The sequence below is a fragment of the Salvia splendens genome, chromosome 2 (assembly GCF_004379255.2).
Source record: "Salvia splendens isolate huo1 chromosome 2, SspV2, whole genome shotgun sequence".
Lineage (NCBI taxonomy): Eukaryota > Viridiplantae > Streptophyta > Magnoliopsida > Lamiales > Lamiaceae > Salvia > Salvia splendens.
In genome coordinates this window covers 300,537-316,529 of record NC_056033.1, presented here as the reverse complement: position 1 = coordinate 316,529, position 15,993 = coordinate 300,537, and the positions used below count along the sequence as shown (strand labels likewise).

Genomic DNA, 15,993 nt, shown 5'->3' with positions numbered 1-15,993 from the left:
CATCAGACCATAGATACTTAGGCACATGCATGTGAGACATAAGAGTACGCGCAACATCTAAAACATGACGATGCTTACGCTCAGCTACCCCATTTTGTTGAGAAGTGTGAGAGCAAGAGGTTTGATGAATTATACCATGAGATTCACAAAAAAATGAGATAGACTGTTGTGTGAACTCAAGAGCATTATCAGTACGAAGAACACGCAGATCAACAGAATATTGAGTCTTTATTTCATGATAAAAAGATTTTAGAACAGTAGGGACTTCACTTCTGTGTTTAAGCAAATACAACCATGACATACGGGAATAATCATCAACAAGAATTAGAAAATACTTGAAACCCCCTCTGGACTCAATCCTACTCGGACCCCAAACATCACAATGAACTAAATCAAAAATAGAAGAGCTACGAGTCTCGACTCGAGAAGGAAAGGAAGTGCGATGGTGTTTGCCCAACTCACATGACTCACAATTAAAATCAACAGACGCAACTGGAACTAAACTACGAAGACTAGCAGAAGACGGATGACCAAGACGACAATGCCACTGATATGGAGACACAGCAGCAGAGAGAGCACTAGGAGAGACATGTGAAACATTATCCAAGTAGTACAGACCGCCACGCTCATGTCCTCCACCAATCGTCCTCTTCGTCTGCAGGTCCTGAAAGATACAATATGAAGGATAAAAAGTGACAGAACAATTGTGAGTTTATGTTAGCTGACCAATAGATATTAAGCTGACTGGAAAATTTGGGGCAAACAAAACATTATCAAGGGTAATATGAGTAGTGGGTTTGACAACACCAGTGCCAGTTACAGGAGAATAGTTGCCATCAGCAAGACGAACAGATGGGAGAGAAGATGGAGAAAAAGATGTCAAAAGGGATTTTGTACCAGTAATATGGGTAGAGGCACCTGAATCCAACATCCAAGACTTACCAGGAGACACAGCAAACGCAGCTACAGAGGTAGAGGCATCAGTAGTAGTAGATGAAGAACTTGGCGCAGCAAACTCAATGTTATTAGCCCAATCTGGTTTGCCAAACTTCTTCCAACACTTATCAGACTCATGATTCGAACGACCACAATGATCACATAGTCGATCATGAAACCCTCGTCCTCGACCTCGGCCACGTCCCTGTCCACGGCCAAGTCCACCATACGAACCTCGACCGCGAGCAGACATAGCTGAATTATCAAACGAGGTGGATTCCGTACGCCCGGTGGAGACACGAAGAACGCGAGACAACGCATTAGACAACGTTGGAATGTCATCACTAGCCATTAAGCTATCTCGAAGTGGCTGGAGATCAGCATTAAGACCTGACAAAAATTTTGCTACCATGAATTCCTCCCATTGTTTTGCTCTTGTTGTGGCATCACAGGAAAGAGGATGATAAACTAAGATCTCATCAGCAAGGCCTTTCAAGGTAGAGAAGTAATCATTGACTGACTGAGTATCCTGAGTATGAGAGAAAAGTTTCTCATATAATTCAAATACCCGAGAAACGTTTTTGTCATTGAAGAACATCTCCCGTAGAGCATCCCACATGGCTTTGGCACTATCCAAGCACATGATATTTTGACTGATGGCTGGTTCTAGGCTATTGAGAAGCCAAGTCATGACGGAGCAGTCATCGGCACACCAAGTGTCGTAGTTGGCATCTGTAGTAGCAGGCGGGGCAGTTTGAACATGGCTTTTCTTCTTCTGTGATCCCAAAAATAAGAGAAAAGCACGAGACCAAAGCATATAGTTGGAACCATTCAGCTTAATGGTGGTTCCAATTGGAGGTCTAAAATCAGACATGATAAAACGAGAGTAAATCCGATGCAGAGCAGTAGGCAAGAGTGCAAGTCAATAAAAAAGAAGTAGCGGGCAGCAGCGCAGGCAGATGATAGCGTAGAGCAACGGAGTAGGAGTATAACAGTAGCCAGATAAGGTTGCAGGCAGATAACAGTTGCAGAGCAGCGGAGCAGGAGCAGGAGCAGAGCAGCGGAGCCGGAGCAGGAGCAGCGGAGGCAGAAAAAAAAACCCTAATTTTCGAAACCCTAATTTTCGTTTTTTTTTTTACAAAACTAGCTACGAATTTGAACCCGCTTTGATACCATGTAGAACAGTAAAATATAGAGACATAATGGAGAAAGTAGTAGTGTATATCTCATTAGTAAACATAGGCCACATATATATACAAGTAACTAAGCTAGGCTATGTTACATAACCGATGTGGGATAGAAATCATATACTATATTAACAACTCCTATACTATATCACATGGAAAAATGCACTTAGTTTTGACCATCTTTTGTTAAGCTCATATTCATACATGGAGATCTGAAGGTGAGCTTCTCGACCTTGAGAACCAGAAACCATCTATGCTAAAGCGTTAGGTTTGCAGAATCACTGGAAGAGTTTCCAGAATGCCACAACCCGTTTCTGCCAGGATCGACATTAGACCCTGCAAATCTGCAATGCGTTCACCCTGCATCTCTTGAAATGAATAAGATGGTAACATAGTCGTAGCAGAAGAAAATCGGCCTGTAATGAGTACCTGGTATTTCAGTATAAGATGAAGCCGGACTGTATTTCAGAGTTGCTATGGGGTGGTCATATTTGCATGTTCGTCCGAACTTGCACTGGCCATTCTGCATGTAAAAAGAGCATGCCTGCACCCTCTGTTCATTGGCAGAAAGGTAAAATAAGCAAGTTGAGAGATTAAGAAAAAATCTTCGAGTATTGGGGCGCAGGTTGAGGTCATCAGTATTATAACCTCATATAGTCCGACTCATATAGTTAAAGTAAATATGTCTACTAAACAATTCAAGAAACTGTGGTTCTCATAAATTTAAGGGACACGCGCAATGCTGCTGAGCTTAGCAAAACCATACTACTACATAAGATCAAAAGTTGGACCAATAACCCAATACAAAAGCCAGTCCCCACCACAAGAAAGATTAGATAAAACAGAAAGATAATAAGAATGAAAGGAAGGATGAATCATACCGGACGAAGAGGCAACCCAAGAGGACTAAGAGCACAATTAAACTCTGTATGATTATACCTACAAGATGGTCCGTATTTACAGTCTCCAGTTCTCATGTAGTACTTGCAATCTGGCTGTCCGGGTCTTTGTGGAAACTTTTGTTCCTGTACTATACTGCCTGAAGAGCCAGCAGATAACGGTAAATGGGAATAAGCTCCACGGAAGGCAGGGGAAGAAGAACCTAGCTGTGACAGTCCATACACTGAACTTGCTCCAACTGAGGCTTGAGCACCCGGTGATGGTGCAGGGCTAACTGGTCCCTACATCATGCAAGCCATCATTACACTGGAATCTAAGATAGTTCCTATTTCAAGGAGATATATGAAAGCACAAATTAGTAAAGAAACTGAGATAGGGTCCCAAGTAAATGGTTTTCATATTTTAGAGAAAGAAGATAAGAAAGCCTACTGAGTGCGGGCTCCAGTTTGGAATGGGAACGACTCCAGGGAGCAGCATTGGACCATAAGCACCAGCGACAAATGAACCAGGAAACAGAGAAGGCCTTCCAACCCTGTAGCTGGATGTTGTGCTGTCATATAGCTCAGGAGAAGGGGAAGAAAGAGACTGCGGCGTCGGATAAAATGGACGTGCAGATGCTGACACAGATGTTCCATCTGATTGAGGATGATCAAATTTACAGGTCATATGGAATTTGCATTGCCCCGTTTTCAAGTAATAGGAGCACTCCTTCTCTCCCTGTTAGAAAGGACATTATCATGACCATCAAAGCCGTTATAACAAAAAAATGCGAGCAAACATACAACAAATGATTACCGGCCGTAATGGATATCCATAAGTATTTAGAGGTGCACTAGTGAACGAGGCACCATCATTTTTCGGGTGGTTAAACTTGCAGGAAGAACCAAATTTACAGGTCCCTGTTCTTAAATAGTACTGCAAATGCACATTCAGGGAACAAGTAAACAAACATCGCAACTCCATCTAGAATTCAAACATTAAAAAACAATAAAGCCAGATACCTGGCATGGGGGCTCCCCTAGTCGCTTGGGACACTCTCCCACTCCCAACTGCACAACATAAAGAAAGACAGCCATTCCAAAGAAATAAATTCAACCACTCCTACCGTTATAGTATTACTCCTTGTAAACAGTAACTAAAGCATGAAAAAATAAACAACACATATCAACTTCATAAACATGTCCACCGACAAAACTAATGAGATTAATTAGTACACAATGCCGGTGTAATCTGGTGCTAAACATACCAAATAAGTATAAGTGCATAATAAAAAATAATTACCGAGCTAGTTCGAAGTTCGAACAGGAGGGTGGTTGTAACGGCACTTGGCGGCATATCCACAGGAGCCGGTTCGCACATAGTAGGCGCAGTCGGGTAGACCCGGTCTCTCCGGATACACTTGCATAGAGTCTTGTACATTGACACAACACATTATCAATAAACCCTAGAAACTCACAAATTCAAACCCAAACTCACCTGCCAAACCCGAATCATGAGTCCATTCCTCCTCTTGCCGATCCCCGTACAGCGCCATTAGAGCCCGATTTCACTGTTCACCAAAAAAATAGTCTGATTCTTGCTAGTTCCAAATGATCGGAAGAATATAGTGATGGAGGGCGTTTGAGAGAGGGGATTTATCAGAACAGTGAGATTTGAGAGGGTTTTTCCCCTTTTCGTCTTTCTGATTTTTTGGCTATATTTTGTTTTTTTGTACAGTGTGTGGAAGTATTATAGTGTCCGTTCGTACGGTCTGGTATTTTAGCGCGCGCTCTCTCTACTCACGCTGTGTAAGCATATACCCGCCAAAGTGTATATATCAAATGCATTAACCGAAAAGTTGGTACTACACTACTAGTCATTACTATTCCATCGAGTCTCAATTTACTATATTTTTCGATATTTTATTTTAGAGTCTCGGTTTAAATATTTTATAAATGATAATATACATCTTACATTCCACTAATCTTTTTCCACTCATATTTTATTGTCAAAAATATATAAAAATATAACTCACATTTTACTTTCTTTTTTCACCAACTTTCTTTTACATTTCATAATATCCGTTCCAAACTCAAATAAACTAGAGGTGTGCATTCGGGTTTCGGTTCGGTTTTTACCAAAACGGAACCAAAACCGAATTTAGTTCAAAATCCAAACCGAACCGAACCCGAAAAACTGAAACTAAAAAACCAAAAACCGAACTTAAAATACCGAAAAAAACAAATATAATATTAATATATATATATATATAATTTATTTTATTTTATATATACTAATAGAATATTTATATATAATATATATTATATAGTAGAATATATATATTATATATAATATAATATATTAAATTAATATAATATATATATAATTTGATTTTTCGGTTTTTTTCTTCACCCGAATCGAATCGAACCAAAAAATCAAAATTTTTGTATTACCGAACCGAAAAACCGAACCGAATTTTAAAATTTCAGTTTGATTCGATCCGGATATTCGGTTTCCGGTTATTTTGCTCACCCCTAAATGAAACTACTAAAGTGGAACGGATGGAGTAGTATATTTCTACGGCGTTTTCCTCAAAACGAGCTTCTTTAATATCAATGCCGTAGCCGACACTCCCTCCGACTTATATTTGTCCTTATTACAGTATATTTCTTCACGGGTCCTCGTCTTGTATGATAATGACATAAAACGATTTATATGATTATGATTTTCGCCGGCGTGGTAGTGGTGATAGTATGGCCAAAACCTTAATCCAGTTTTGTACAATATAATGATATGGCCGACATTTGTCTCCTATATTTCATACTCCTAGCTATGAAATATTTGTTCGTAATACTTAGTTTTATGTAATGAGTTTGACTTTGGTATAAGGAAAAATGTTGATTATATGTATTTTTGTCACTTTTATTTCTTTATTTTAGTGGATGTTCATCTCGGAATACCGACATTGCAAACAAAACATGTTTATTGAGTTAATGCTGTCCATAAAATTCATATAAAAATTAAAATAAAATTCACATTATTAACAAACTTAATTTTATCGACACAAAATGTGACCCATTGATTAAATTCAACAACGGATGAAAACAAGCATACATAAAATACTTATTTTGGGCAGTCCTCAACAAATTTTCGGTACAAACTACAAGGTAAGAGAATAATTAATGCTACTACATCTCATTTAATAAATATGAAAATTAAAAATGTTCATGGCTGTAGCATATATTGTGAAGAAATTTAAATAAATTCTACATAGAAAATTAAAACTAATATGAGTTCAAGGATGTTGATAAAACATGAAATTAGTTTATCAATATGGCAGTTACAAGTATGATCACCATTTGGCAGTTGGTATACAAGTATGATTTCCAACTGTCCATTTTTCTGCCACGTACAAAATTCAGTTTCGTCACCAATAACAAATGGCAATCCTCAATCTCTCCCCCAATTTCTTTCCTTCTTTCTCTTTTCTTCACTATTATGCTCAAAGGACTTGTATCATTACAAAACCACCTACTATGATTTAGCGGAAAAACTCTGACATTTCGGAATCTTTTCCATTATCTCTAGAGTTCTGGCCATGGCGGATGGCGGGTCTCCCAAAACGGCGTCGTCCAAGTCCAACCGCCTTGCAGCGGAGCACAGTCCTTACCTTCTTCAGCATGCTCATAATCCTGTAAATTCTCCTCATTTTTTTGTGAAATTGATGAAAAAAATCGAATCTTTTGAAGTGGGCTCGCAGATTCATGAATGGTTGATCCAAGGCGATTTGTATTGTGTGAATATAGGTTGATTGGTATCCATGGGGGGAGGAGGCTTTTGCAGAAGCTCGTAAAACAGATACCCCTATCTTCCTGTCAAGTATGTACTGCGCCTTTTGTTTCCATTTATATATTTTTGGGAATCATTAGAATAACATGTTTTGTATTTTTCATTGTTGCTGCCTTGCATTTGAAGTTGGTTACAGCACTTGCCATTGGTATGTATTTTTGAGTTACATGCATCGTTCTTGATTTGTTACAAATATCTGAAAGGCTATGTCACGTGATGATCTTTTCCATTTTAGGTGTCATGTAATGGAAGTTGAATCATTTGAGGATGAAGAGGTGGCCAAATTGCTTAATGATTGGTTTGTCTGTATCAAGGTGTGTATGAGTTAAGGTGACTCCTTGTCTGTGTTTGAGGGTTTGTTTTTTTACTAGAGATGCATGTTTGTCAGGTGGATCGTGAAGAAAGACCAGATGTTGATAAGGTATAATTTGTATTGCTTCACTTCTAGCTGGTTTCTTCCATTCAGATTACTTTATGATGCTTGGTGTGTGTGTCTGAGACTGAGAGAGAGACAGTTCATGAGGGTGCTTATCCACCTGTGTAGAACATCATAACATGCTTACTCGGATTATTTTTACAGAATGTTTATTTCGAGTGCTAGGATGACTGTTAAATCCTATTTCGAGTGCTCAATCATGTGATTTATCGATCAATTCCATCACTCAAAATAAACACCTTTAGGGCCAAATATTTCATCTTACCTTAGAAACTATATATTGGTGTTCAATTTATGTTCTAAGAATACAAGTTTGATAATATTTGGCTTCATCTCTCTCTCCAATAACAATTTCTGTGTGTTCCTGATGGTGAGGTGAGGTAACAATAGTCTGGACCTGCATTACTCTAATTTTACTTTTGCTTTTGTTAATTCTGTAAATAAATTATAACATGTCCTGAGTTGGAATCCCCTCGGTAGCAGCATGTACAAGATGCTATTTTCCAAGCGTGAGCTGCCTCTATGGCGCAAATATTTTATTTCAATGGTTCTCTAAGTCGCTCATTGTTCCGGTTACTTTTCTAGGTATACATGACTTATGTACAAGCATTATACGGTGGCGGGGGTTGGCCGTTAAGCGTCTTCCTTTCACCTGACCTAAAGCCTTTGATGGGTGGCACTTATTTTACTCCAGATGATAGCCCTGCAAGACCTGGCTTCAAAACTGTACTTAGGTAACAGATTTGCGATCCATTTAATTCTAAGCTGTTGTAGATTTGTTTCAGTGAAATTTGCGTGTTTCCCTTTTTGTTTATCTATTTTAATGAATAGAAGTCCCTTATTTCGAAGGATTTTGTAGCTTGAGGAAATATTTTATCCAATAGGCAGGTTAAAGAAGCTTGGGACACTAAGAAGGAATACATGGTCAAAGGTGGGATGTTTGCAATAGAACAGCTCGCAGAAGCATTAGCTGCCGTTGCCAGATCAGAAAAGCTCCCGGATGGACTTCCAGAGAGGGCAGTTCAGAAATGTGCTGAACAGGTGGAATTTTTGGGGGTGCAAAAATGTTATTTTGAGCTTAAACTTCTTCTTTTGTTCGTTTGAGTAGTTGAACTTGAATTTTTTTTCATATTGTGAATTCACTATGGTGTATTCTTCCACCGAGTTCTTTATATCGCTATCTTTCATCATTAATTGTTTGAGTTGTTTTTGGCTTCTGCATATACAAGTTGGATTCAGGAACACCCTTTTGCTTTGAATTCTGGCTAAAACTGAGTCGGCTGCACCATGTTTTTCTTCTTGCTCATAATGTGTTGGCAGTCGTAAACAATGATCCATACCATGTGTTTTGGGCATGCAAGTGAAACAATATCTTTGTTTGTCCGAGTATGTTCCATCGTCATTTATTTGAATGCGTTCATTTACTATTTGCCAACAAAGAATTGGACTCTACTTTGTATGTTGTCATTGGCTCTCAAAATATTCTACTTCGTATTAAGAGTTGATTAGGTACCTAATTCTCCATATCTGTCATAGCTTGCGGATAGTTATGATTCCAAGTTTGGTGGATTTGGCTCTGCTCCGAAATTCCCCCGACCCGTTGAAATCCAGCTGATGCTTTATCATAAAAAGAAGTTAAAGGATAACCAAATGCCCGGCGAAGCAAAGCATGACCTGAGCATGGTGGCTCTGACCCTTCAGTCCATGGCAAGGGGAGGTATCCACGATCATGTTGGAGGCGGATTTCACAGATATAGTGTCGATGAATGCTGGCACGGTTGGTTTGTCAACTAATGGCATATAGGTTTCTGGCACGCATTGGTTTCTGGTTATTTGATCTGTATCTTTTGTCTCGTTGCAGTACCTCATTTCGAGAAGATGCTATATGATCAAGGGCAACTTGTTAACATTTATCTAGATGCTTTCTCGCTTACGAAAGATATGTTCTATTCAAGCACAGCGAGGGACATTCTTGATTACTTGCAGCGGGAGATGATAGGCCCTAGTGGGGAAATATTTTCTGCTGAGGATGCAGATAGTGCGGAATTTGAAGGCACGTTGAGGAAGGAGGAGGGTGCCTTCTATGTCTGGACCAGCCAAGAGGTACAAATTTGTCTCCATTCAATTGTTTTGAATGAACCTATCCATTTATTTTAAATTTTTACTATGGACAGATCGATGACATACTCGGAGAGCATGCCCCCCTCTTTAAAGAGCACTATTACATTAAATCGTTGGGCAATTGCGATCTATCAAGAATGAGCGACCCTAACGACGAGTTCAAGGGTAAGAACGTGCTTATAGAGCAAAATAGTACTTCTGCAATGGCGTCGAAATCTGGTATGCCACTGGATGAGTACCTAAAGATCTTGGGGGCCTGTAGAAAGAAACTTTATGATGTTCGGTTGAAACGCCCAAGGCCATCTTTGGATGATAAGGTAGCACAATTTATATGGAAATAAACCATTAACATCTTACATGTAGTATCTTACAACGGAGAAGACCATTATTTCTCAGGTCATCGTTTCGTGGAATGGGATGGCAATATCTGCCTTTGCTAGAGCGTCGAAAATCCTAAAGAACGAACATGAAGGAACACAGTTCCAGTTTCCCATTGTTGGAGCTAACGTAAGTTGTATTCAAGTACGTGTCATGTCAATTTTGCAATAATGATTTTTATGTTTTCTTGATTTATGGGAACTAAAGCCTAAGGAGTATATGGAAGTTGCGGAGAAGGCAGCAACTTTTATCCGGAATCATCTTTACGACGAGCAGACAAGAAGACTACAGCACAGTTTTAGGAATGGCCCGTCTAAGGCACCTGGATTTCTAGACGATTATGCCTTCCTGATATCTGGTCTTTTAGATATGTATGAATGTGGGAGTTCAACAAATTGGCTAGCTTGGGCTGTTGAACTTCAGCATTCACAGGTAATGCAGTGATAAATTGCAAACTAAAGTGGTAGCGTGGCGTCTCCGGATCCTCTGATTTTGTAGCGACTCCATAATTTTTTCAGGACCAGATTTTTCTTGACGAGGAGGGCGGAGGTTATTTCAATACTTCCGGTGAGGACCCCTCGGTCCTCCTCCGGCTGAAAGAGGACCATGATGGTGCAGAACCGTCGGGTAACTCTGTTGCAGTGATCAACTTATTTAGACTGGCGTCACTAGTAGCGCCGGTTTCTGATCGTTACAGGCAAAACGCAGAAGTTCTGCTGGTATGATCTTTTGCTTTTTTTTTTTTTCTAATTATGACACTTTTCGTTTCCCTCACTATCTCTGTTGCAGGCTGTTTTCGAGAATAGTTTAAGAGAAACGGCGATGGCCGTGCCATTGATGTGCTGCGGCGCAGATATGCATCGTGTCCCTTCAAGAAAGCAAGTTGTGGTGGTGGGAGACAAGGCGAGTGAAGAATTCGACCAAATGTTTGCTGCTGCTCACTCATCATATAATCCTAATAAAACAGTAAGTAACAACTAACAAGAACTGTTGCGATTCGTTTTTATCGTTTTATTCTGTGTCTCTACTCTAAGGGACGAGTTTTGTGTAAATACAGGTGATTCATATAGACCCTAGAGATGCAGAGGAAATGGATTTCTGGGAGGAAAACAATGAGAAGATTGCTGCTATGGCCAAGACCAACTATGTGCCTGACAAGGTTGTTGCGCTTGTCTGCCAGAATTTTGCGTGCAGTCCTCCGGTGTATGAAGCGAGTATGCTCGGATCTCTGCTCGATTAGTGATTTCTGACACAGGTTGCAATTATAAGATGCAGCAGCTCTTCTGTTTTCTCCATGGTTTCTTATTGTATAGATTGGATAGGAAGCCATGTAAAATTAAAGGTTTTCCGTACCATAAAAACTCACAATTATTATAATTGGAGTTAAAAATACATGATGCAAAGGCTTATTATAGTAATATTAGAAAGCGGGTGATAAAGATCTTATTCCTCTTTCTTGATGCACTCTGCCTCAGTCTGATTCAACAGTGCTGAAACTCTAGCGGCCAAGCTCTGCCGGGCCATAGGCGATACCCCGTCCTTCCCGATGATCGATTCGAGAATCGCCTCGGCCAGCAGCTTGTTCTCTATCACAGCTTTCCCTTGCTCCGGGATGGAACCATCTTTGGAGAAGCCGATCTGCACGGCACCAGGGGAAAAAAAAAAGTATCAAAATCAGAGGTTGATCGCGTCGTCGAGCAACGGTCTGAAACGGTTACCGTGAGCGAGCCAGCTGGTGAGTGAGTGAAGAGGATGGATGCTCCAGGTGAGAAGGTTTCATCTTTGAAGACTTGAAGGAATTTCTGTATCGCTTCCCTCTCTGCATCTGTGAATTTCCCAACTGCTTTCCAGTAAGCGCTGCAGTTTTCCGCAACTTTCTCCGAGTATTGCTGCCCCGTCAATGGCAGGATCATCGTCACTTGAGTCATTTTCTCAAACGGACCTAACAAAATTAATTTAAATTCAATTAATTGTGTTTTGATATCGTTAGAGGATGTTGCTAGGGTTACCAGCGACGATTTCGCGGATGAAGTCGTCGGATTCAGCGAGTTCGGCGGGGGTTTTGCCGGTCCACTTAGCGGCGAGTGCAGGGATGGCGGTGGGGTCCACGTAGACGGCGATGGCGGTGAACTTGACGAAGTTGCCTTGGATCTCTATGCCTCTCACCCCTGCGCACATTAGCCGGCGGCTCAGAACAGTGAAAAAGTGTGATTGCAGGGAGAGACACGGGACTAACCTGCGCCGCCCAGAAATAAGGTCTTATTAGAGCACGGCGGGTTTACCGTTGGCGGGAATACCACGGATTCCACTTGGAGTTTGGTGACGGTTGGCGTTGGCGTTGCAGTTGCAGACATTCTCTCTCTCTCTCACACACACACACAAGACAGAGAAAGAGACTGAGGTGAATGTGTATTAAATAAGGGTGGGAACTGGGAAGGAGGGAACAGAGGAGAGGAGAGGTGAGGTTAGGTTAGGTTAGTGGTTAGGTCACCCACAACCGTGCTCTTGCAGTGCTCTTGCCAACGAGCATGGTTATGGGCCCGACGCCTCTATTCCTGCTCTTAGACAAGAGTACAACACCAACAGCTGTGCTCTTCTGCAAAGACGAGCACAATTCATTTTAAATAAAAACATTTCCTAACATTAAAATTCATTAAAAAATCGAAATAATATTACAAATTACAAATAAAATAAAAAAGACATAATTAAAATCCTAAAAAATAAAAATTACATAATTAAAATATTAAAAATTAAAAATTGCATAATTAAAGCTAAAAATATCCCGTGGAAGATTACTCAAGTTGGGAACTGCTCGGGCCGGCGTCGGGGCTATCCAAGTTAGCTCCAGCGAGTTGGCTAACCACTTCTTCGGAGTCGGATAGGGATACCGACCTTGACCGTTTGGAGGAGCCGCTAGAGGAGGATGTTACGCCTCCCCTATACTTCGGATGCGACCGCGTTTCCTGCCAAATGTTGAGGTACTTGAACGCCTTGTAGTTCATGGATTGGTAGGTCGACATGGCGGAACTGATGATGTCGACCTCGCTCCGGCCGCTCCCCGCCGACCGCTCTTCCTGGAGGTAATACCCCTGGAACTTATTAATTTCTTCATTGGCTCGGTAGATGGCGTTGCGCTTGATTGTTCCCTCCGGTCGGTTTTCATTGTACCGGCGACAGATGCGCCACCAAAAGTGATCGCCGGATTGGTTCGTGCCAACCTCCGGATCTTCGGAGATTGACAAATACGCCTTGAACAATTGCTCCATCTCCGCCGGCGAGTACGGTGTGCGGACGCCGAGGGGGCGGAGTTTGGGAGGGGGCGGTCGACCTCGCTCTAGGCTCGGGCGATTGACAAATACGCCTTGAACATTGTTATGTTGTATGTGTGGAAGAAATGGAGATGATAGAATGTAGATGAGAATGGAAATGAGAGAATGTAGATGAGAATGGAAATGAGAGAATGTGGTGTGAATTTTTTGGTGTGAAAGTGGGGGTATTTATAGATGAAAATGTGTATTTTTGGGGGGGGAAAAATAAAAAAAAAAATAAAAAGTGGTAGAAAATGATAAAAAACGGATACTCCCTCCGTCTCGCACTACTTGCACTTATTTCCTTTCTGGGCGTCCCAAGTTATTTGCACTATTTCCATTTTTAGTAACAATTTATACCTACAGCCGTAATTGTTGACTTTGTCTATCACTCATTCCTTAATCTCTGTACCCAAAAGGAAAGGTGCGAGTAGTGCGGGACGGAGGGAGTATATTTTTTTGGGGAAGTGGAAAAATATTTTTTTTATTTTTAATCATTTTTTTAATTAAAAATCAAATTTTTTAAAAAAAATTCAAAGGCAACGGCTATGCCGTTGTCCAATCGCAGCACGCCACGTCACCTGCTCGCTGGCACGGACGTGCTCAATTCATCAAGCAGCGTCGTGGCAGCGGTGGACGAGCTCTTCCATGCTGCTGCCATGGACGGACGGACGCCGTTCGGCCACCGCTCTTAATGGTCACGCTAGGCGATACACATACCACGAGTTTTACCAACCAACCTATTACCTCTATCAAGTAATAGTAACGCAATCCATCTATATCTAGAATCTAGATTTTGGTGGAAAATGGAAATCCACCATTCATTCATACGGACTATCTCACAACTCTACTGTACATTCATTACTTGCCTGCTACCACTATTTTATTTTTCTTAATCATAATTATGCTTTGATTCTGCCCGCTTACCACTTGCGGTTCCAAAAATTAATTTTCAGGGGCCATAATCAATAGGAGTGGATAATTAGATTTTTTCTTTTTTCCATTAATAAAATTATAATTTTAAGTAAAGCTCTCAAATTATGTTGTTTTACTGAACCCTTGAGAAAAATTAGGTGATCGTTGTGATATAGCTATAATTTATTGCCGCTTATGATGGACATGGAGTACACTTTCTTATTATTATTATGAAGTACACTTCCTATTGATGTTCGCTATTCCCTCGTGATTGCTACTCCCTCATTCCGTCATTAAGGTTTCATTTTTTTATTCATTCATTAACACTTATCAATAGTATTTTTTTAATAGATTTCACATTTCACTACCTAATTCATGCTCAATGTTATTATAAAATTAATTTTGTATTCATAGAATCCACGTTCCAATAATTTTTTCAACTTATTTTTCACTATATTTCTTAAAATTCGTGTCGAGACAAAATGCGATAAAATGGCAGACCAAGTGAGTGTAAAAATTACCCTAAGTACTTAAAAAGTGTCTCTTAATACATGATAGTACTAGATTTACAACAATGTGACAATCATCGAGATTTTACAATTTAATAAAAGTAATTTTTTTTTAGTAAGGAAGTGGTCGTAGATAGTAAGTTGATATAGACTCTTATAGTATTTCTACCAATCTTGATTGCTTATTCAGTTATTTGCTTTGTTTTTTTTTTGTTAGGAGTGGATCTCTTTTGGGCCCAAAGCAGAGATTGGGCGTTGGTCCAAACGTGCTTCATATTTTTAGTTTTCTCGCATGTTTATAGATTTTATGCGTTTATAAAGTCGAAAAAAGATAGGGGATCAATATTTGTTGTATAGAAGGATAAAACTGCAGATCTAGATACGTTTCTTTTGAGTTCAATCAAAATGTATCATGATTCGATTTCATTGGTGGGATGATTGTTAAAAAAAAACAAACATAATGTTTGACTTCTCCTAATGAAAAATGCAAAAATATTACTACCTTACAATTAAAAGCTTAATCATATCTAACTATTTTTCAATAATTAGTCTTGAGTGCACATTCGCGCTCCTGCACAGAAGTTTTCGCATGAAAATAGTTAGCGATACAAAAAATAGTAATTACGCGCTATGTAGAAAATAAAATTATTTATTGAAAAAAATTATAAGTATGTAAAACTATCATTGAGATGTTAGAAGATAATCATGATTTAGTTAATTTCGTCTATATGTACGAATTTAAGTGTAAGCTGCATAGTAGTACTCCTATAATTTATTATTTTATACGTATATGTAATGAGGGCGTATTTTCATGCACCTTGGCAACAAAATTGTGTATTTATTTTTATGAGAGAAGTAAGAGGATATTATTATTTAGTCAATATATCATTACTTTGACCAAAAGAGTCAGCACATCAAGATTATATTATATAATCCGACTGATATCATATTTATCAATGATTAAGTAAATAATTCAATCAACCAACTTTTTCTACATTTATTTACTAGTTTATTTTCTTTCACATTCTTAGCATTCATCCAACCCACAGATTTTTCTTGTGATTTACTCTATCAATGACTGTCAAACCACATCATTTTAAAAAAAAATCATTTTGTTTGGACAAAATAGTTCACCAAAATAATCAAAATTGTAGACAAAAAAATACATAAAGCGTATTTAAGAATATGTAATTCTAGTGTAAACTCGAGCGATTCATATCAGGATTGCTAGAATTGGTAATCTTGTTTTGAATTTAGAGAATTCATACTAGAATTATTGGATGTGGTATGAATTCAACCAATTTATACATTTCATATGAAATCTGAAAGTTTGGTATGAATGTATCGAACTTGCATACCAAAAGTGCTTGTTTGAATAAAAAATTGATAATATGGTATGAATTTAGTATTTTATAACAAAAATTAATTACTAATTATAATTATAATTATAATTATAATATTACACTCCACTCCAT

The 15,993-nt window shown here is 39.2% G+C and overlaps 4 protein-coding genes across 5 annotated transcripts; 1 reads left to right on the top strand and 3 right to left on the bottom strand.

Annotated features, from left to right (window-relative positions):
• Positions 1-225: 225 nt before the first annotated feature.
• On the bottom strand, positions 226-1,634 carry LOC121781233. Its single transcript, XM_042178963.1, has 2 exons — positions 943-1,634; positions 226-664 (listed from the first exon to the last, which is right to left on the bottom strand). The coding sequence occupies exons 1-2, from the start codon at positions 1,625-1,627 to the stop codon at positions 627-629; spliced, it is 723 nt and encodes a 240-aa protein (XP_042034897.1). The 5' UTR covers positions 1,628-1,634; the 3' UTR covers positions 226-626.
• Positions 1,635-2,139: 505 nt separating this feature from the next.
• Positions 2,140-4,712, bottom strand: LOC121781219 (zinc finger CCCH domain-containing protein 32-like). 2 transcript variants are annotated; one of them, XM_042178951.1, is made up of 8 exons: positions 4,500-4,712; positions 4,305-4,433; positions 4,025-4,072; positions 3,819-3,938; positions 3,453-3,740; positions 3,005-3,304; positions 2,553-2,676; positions 2,140-2,483 (listed from the first exon to the last, which is right to left on the bottom strand). In XM_042178951.1, exons 1-8 carry the CDS (start codon positions 4,515-4,517, stop codon positions 2,479-2,481), a joined length of 1,032 nt encoding a protein of 343 aa, XP_042034885.1. In that variant the 5' UTR covers positions 4,518-4,712; the 3' UTR covers positions 2,140-2,478. The 2 variants fall into 2 exon arrangements, with proteins under 2 accessions (XP_042034885.1, XP_042034877.1); XM_042178943.1 differs by having other exon boundaries at positions 2,140-2,467.
• A 1,727-nt stretch (positions 4,713-6,439) lies between these two features.
• Positions 6,440-11,034, top strand: LOC121781205 (spermatogenesis-associated protein 20-like). Its single transcript, XM_042178921.1, has 15 exons — positions 6,440-6,696; positions 6,809-6,881; positions 6,978-6,999; positions 7,087-7,165; positions 7,240-7,272; positions 7,873-8,021; positions 8,172-8,328; positions 8,824-9,064; positions 9,149-9,390; positions 9,462-9,725; positions 9,805-9,915; positions 9,994-10,218; positions 10,305-10,505; positions 10,576-10,752; positions 10,844-11,034. Exons 1-15 carry the CDS (start codon positions 6,601-6,603, stop codon positions 11,024-11,026), a joined length of 2,253 nt encoding a protein of 750 aa, XP_042034855.1. The 5' UTR covers positions 6,440-6,600; the 3' UTR covers positions 11,027-11,034.
• Positions 11,035-11,117: 83 nt separating this feature from the next.
• On the bottom strand, positions 11,118-12,201 carry LOC121781213 (chalcone--flavanone isomerase-like). Its single transcript, XM_042178931.1, has 4 exons — positions 12,023-12,201; positions 11,796-11,954; positions 11,505-11,728; positions 11,118-11,424 (listed from the first exon to the last, which is right to left on the bottom strand). The coding sequence occupies exons 1-4, from the start codon at positions 12,138-12,140 to the stop codon at positions 11,230-11,232; spliced, it is 696 nt and encodes a 231-aa protein (XP_042034865.1). The 5' UTR covers positions 12,141-12,201; the 3' UTR covers positions 11,118-11,229.
• Between the last annotated feature and the right edge of the window lie 3,792 nt (positions 12,202-15,993).

Coding starts and splice junctions, on each gene's coding strand:
- LOC121781213 (XM_042178931.1), bottom strand. CDS start 12,140: ATGTCTGCAACTGCAACGCCAACGCCAACCGTCACCAAACTCCAAGTG. Junction 11,955..12,022: donor CTTATTTCTGGGCGGCGCAG/GTTAGTCCCGTG, acceptor TAATGTGCGCAG/GGGTGAGAGGCATAGAGATC. Junction 11,425..11,504: donor CACCAGCTGGCTCGCTCACG/GTAACCGTTTCA, acceptor GGTGCCGTGCAG/ATCGGCTTCTCCAAAGATGG.
- LOC121781219 (XM_042178943.1), bottom strand. Junction 3,939..4,024: donor TAGGGGAGCCCCCATGCCAG/GTATCTGGCTTT, acceptor GTGCATTTGCAG/TACTATTTAAGAACAGGGAC. Junction 3,305..3,452: donor CAAACTGGAGCCCGCACTCA/GTAGGCTTTCTT, acceptor TGCATGATGTAG/GGACCAGTTAGCCCTGCACC.
- LOC121781233 (XM_042178963.1), bottom strand. CDS start 1,627: ATGACTTGGCTTCTCAATAGCCTAGAACCAGCCATCAGTCAAAATATC. Junction 665..942: donor TGCGTTTGCTGTGTCTCCTG/GTAAGTCTTGGA, acceptor TGTATCTTTCAG/GACCTGCAGACGAAGAGGAC.
- LOC121781205 (XM_042178921.1), top strand. CDS start 6,601: ATGGCGGATGGCGGGTCTCCCAAAACGGCGTCGTCCAAGTCCAACCGC. Junction 6,882..6,977: donor TACCCCTATCTTCCTGTCAA/GTATGTACTGCG, acceptor TTGCATTTGAAG/TTGGTTACAGCACTTGCCAT. Junction 7,273..7,872: donor AAAGACCAGATGTTGATAAG/GTATAATTTGTA, acceptor TTACTTTTCTAG/GTATACATGACTTATGTACA.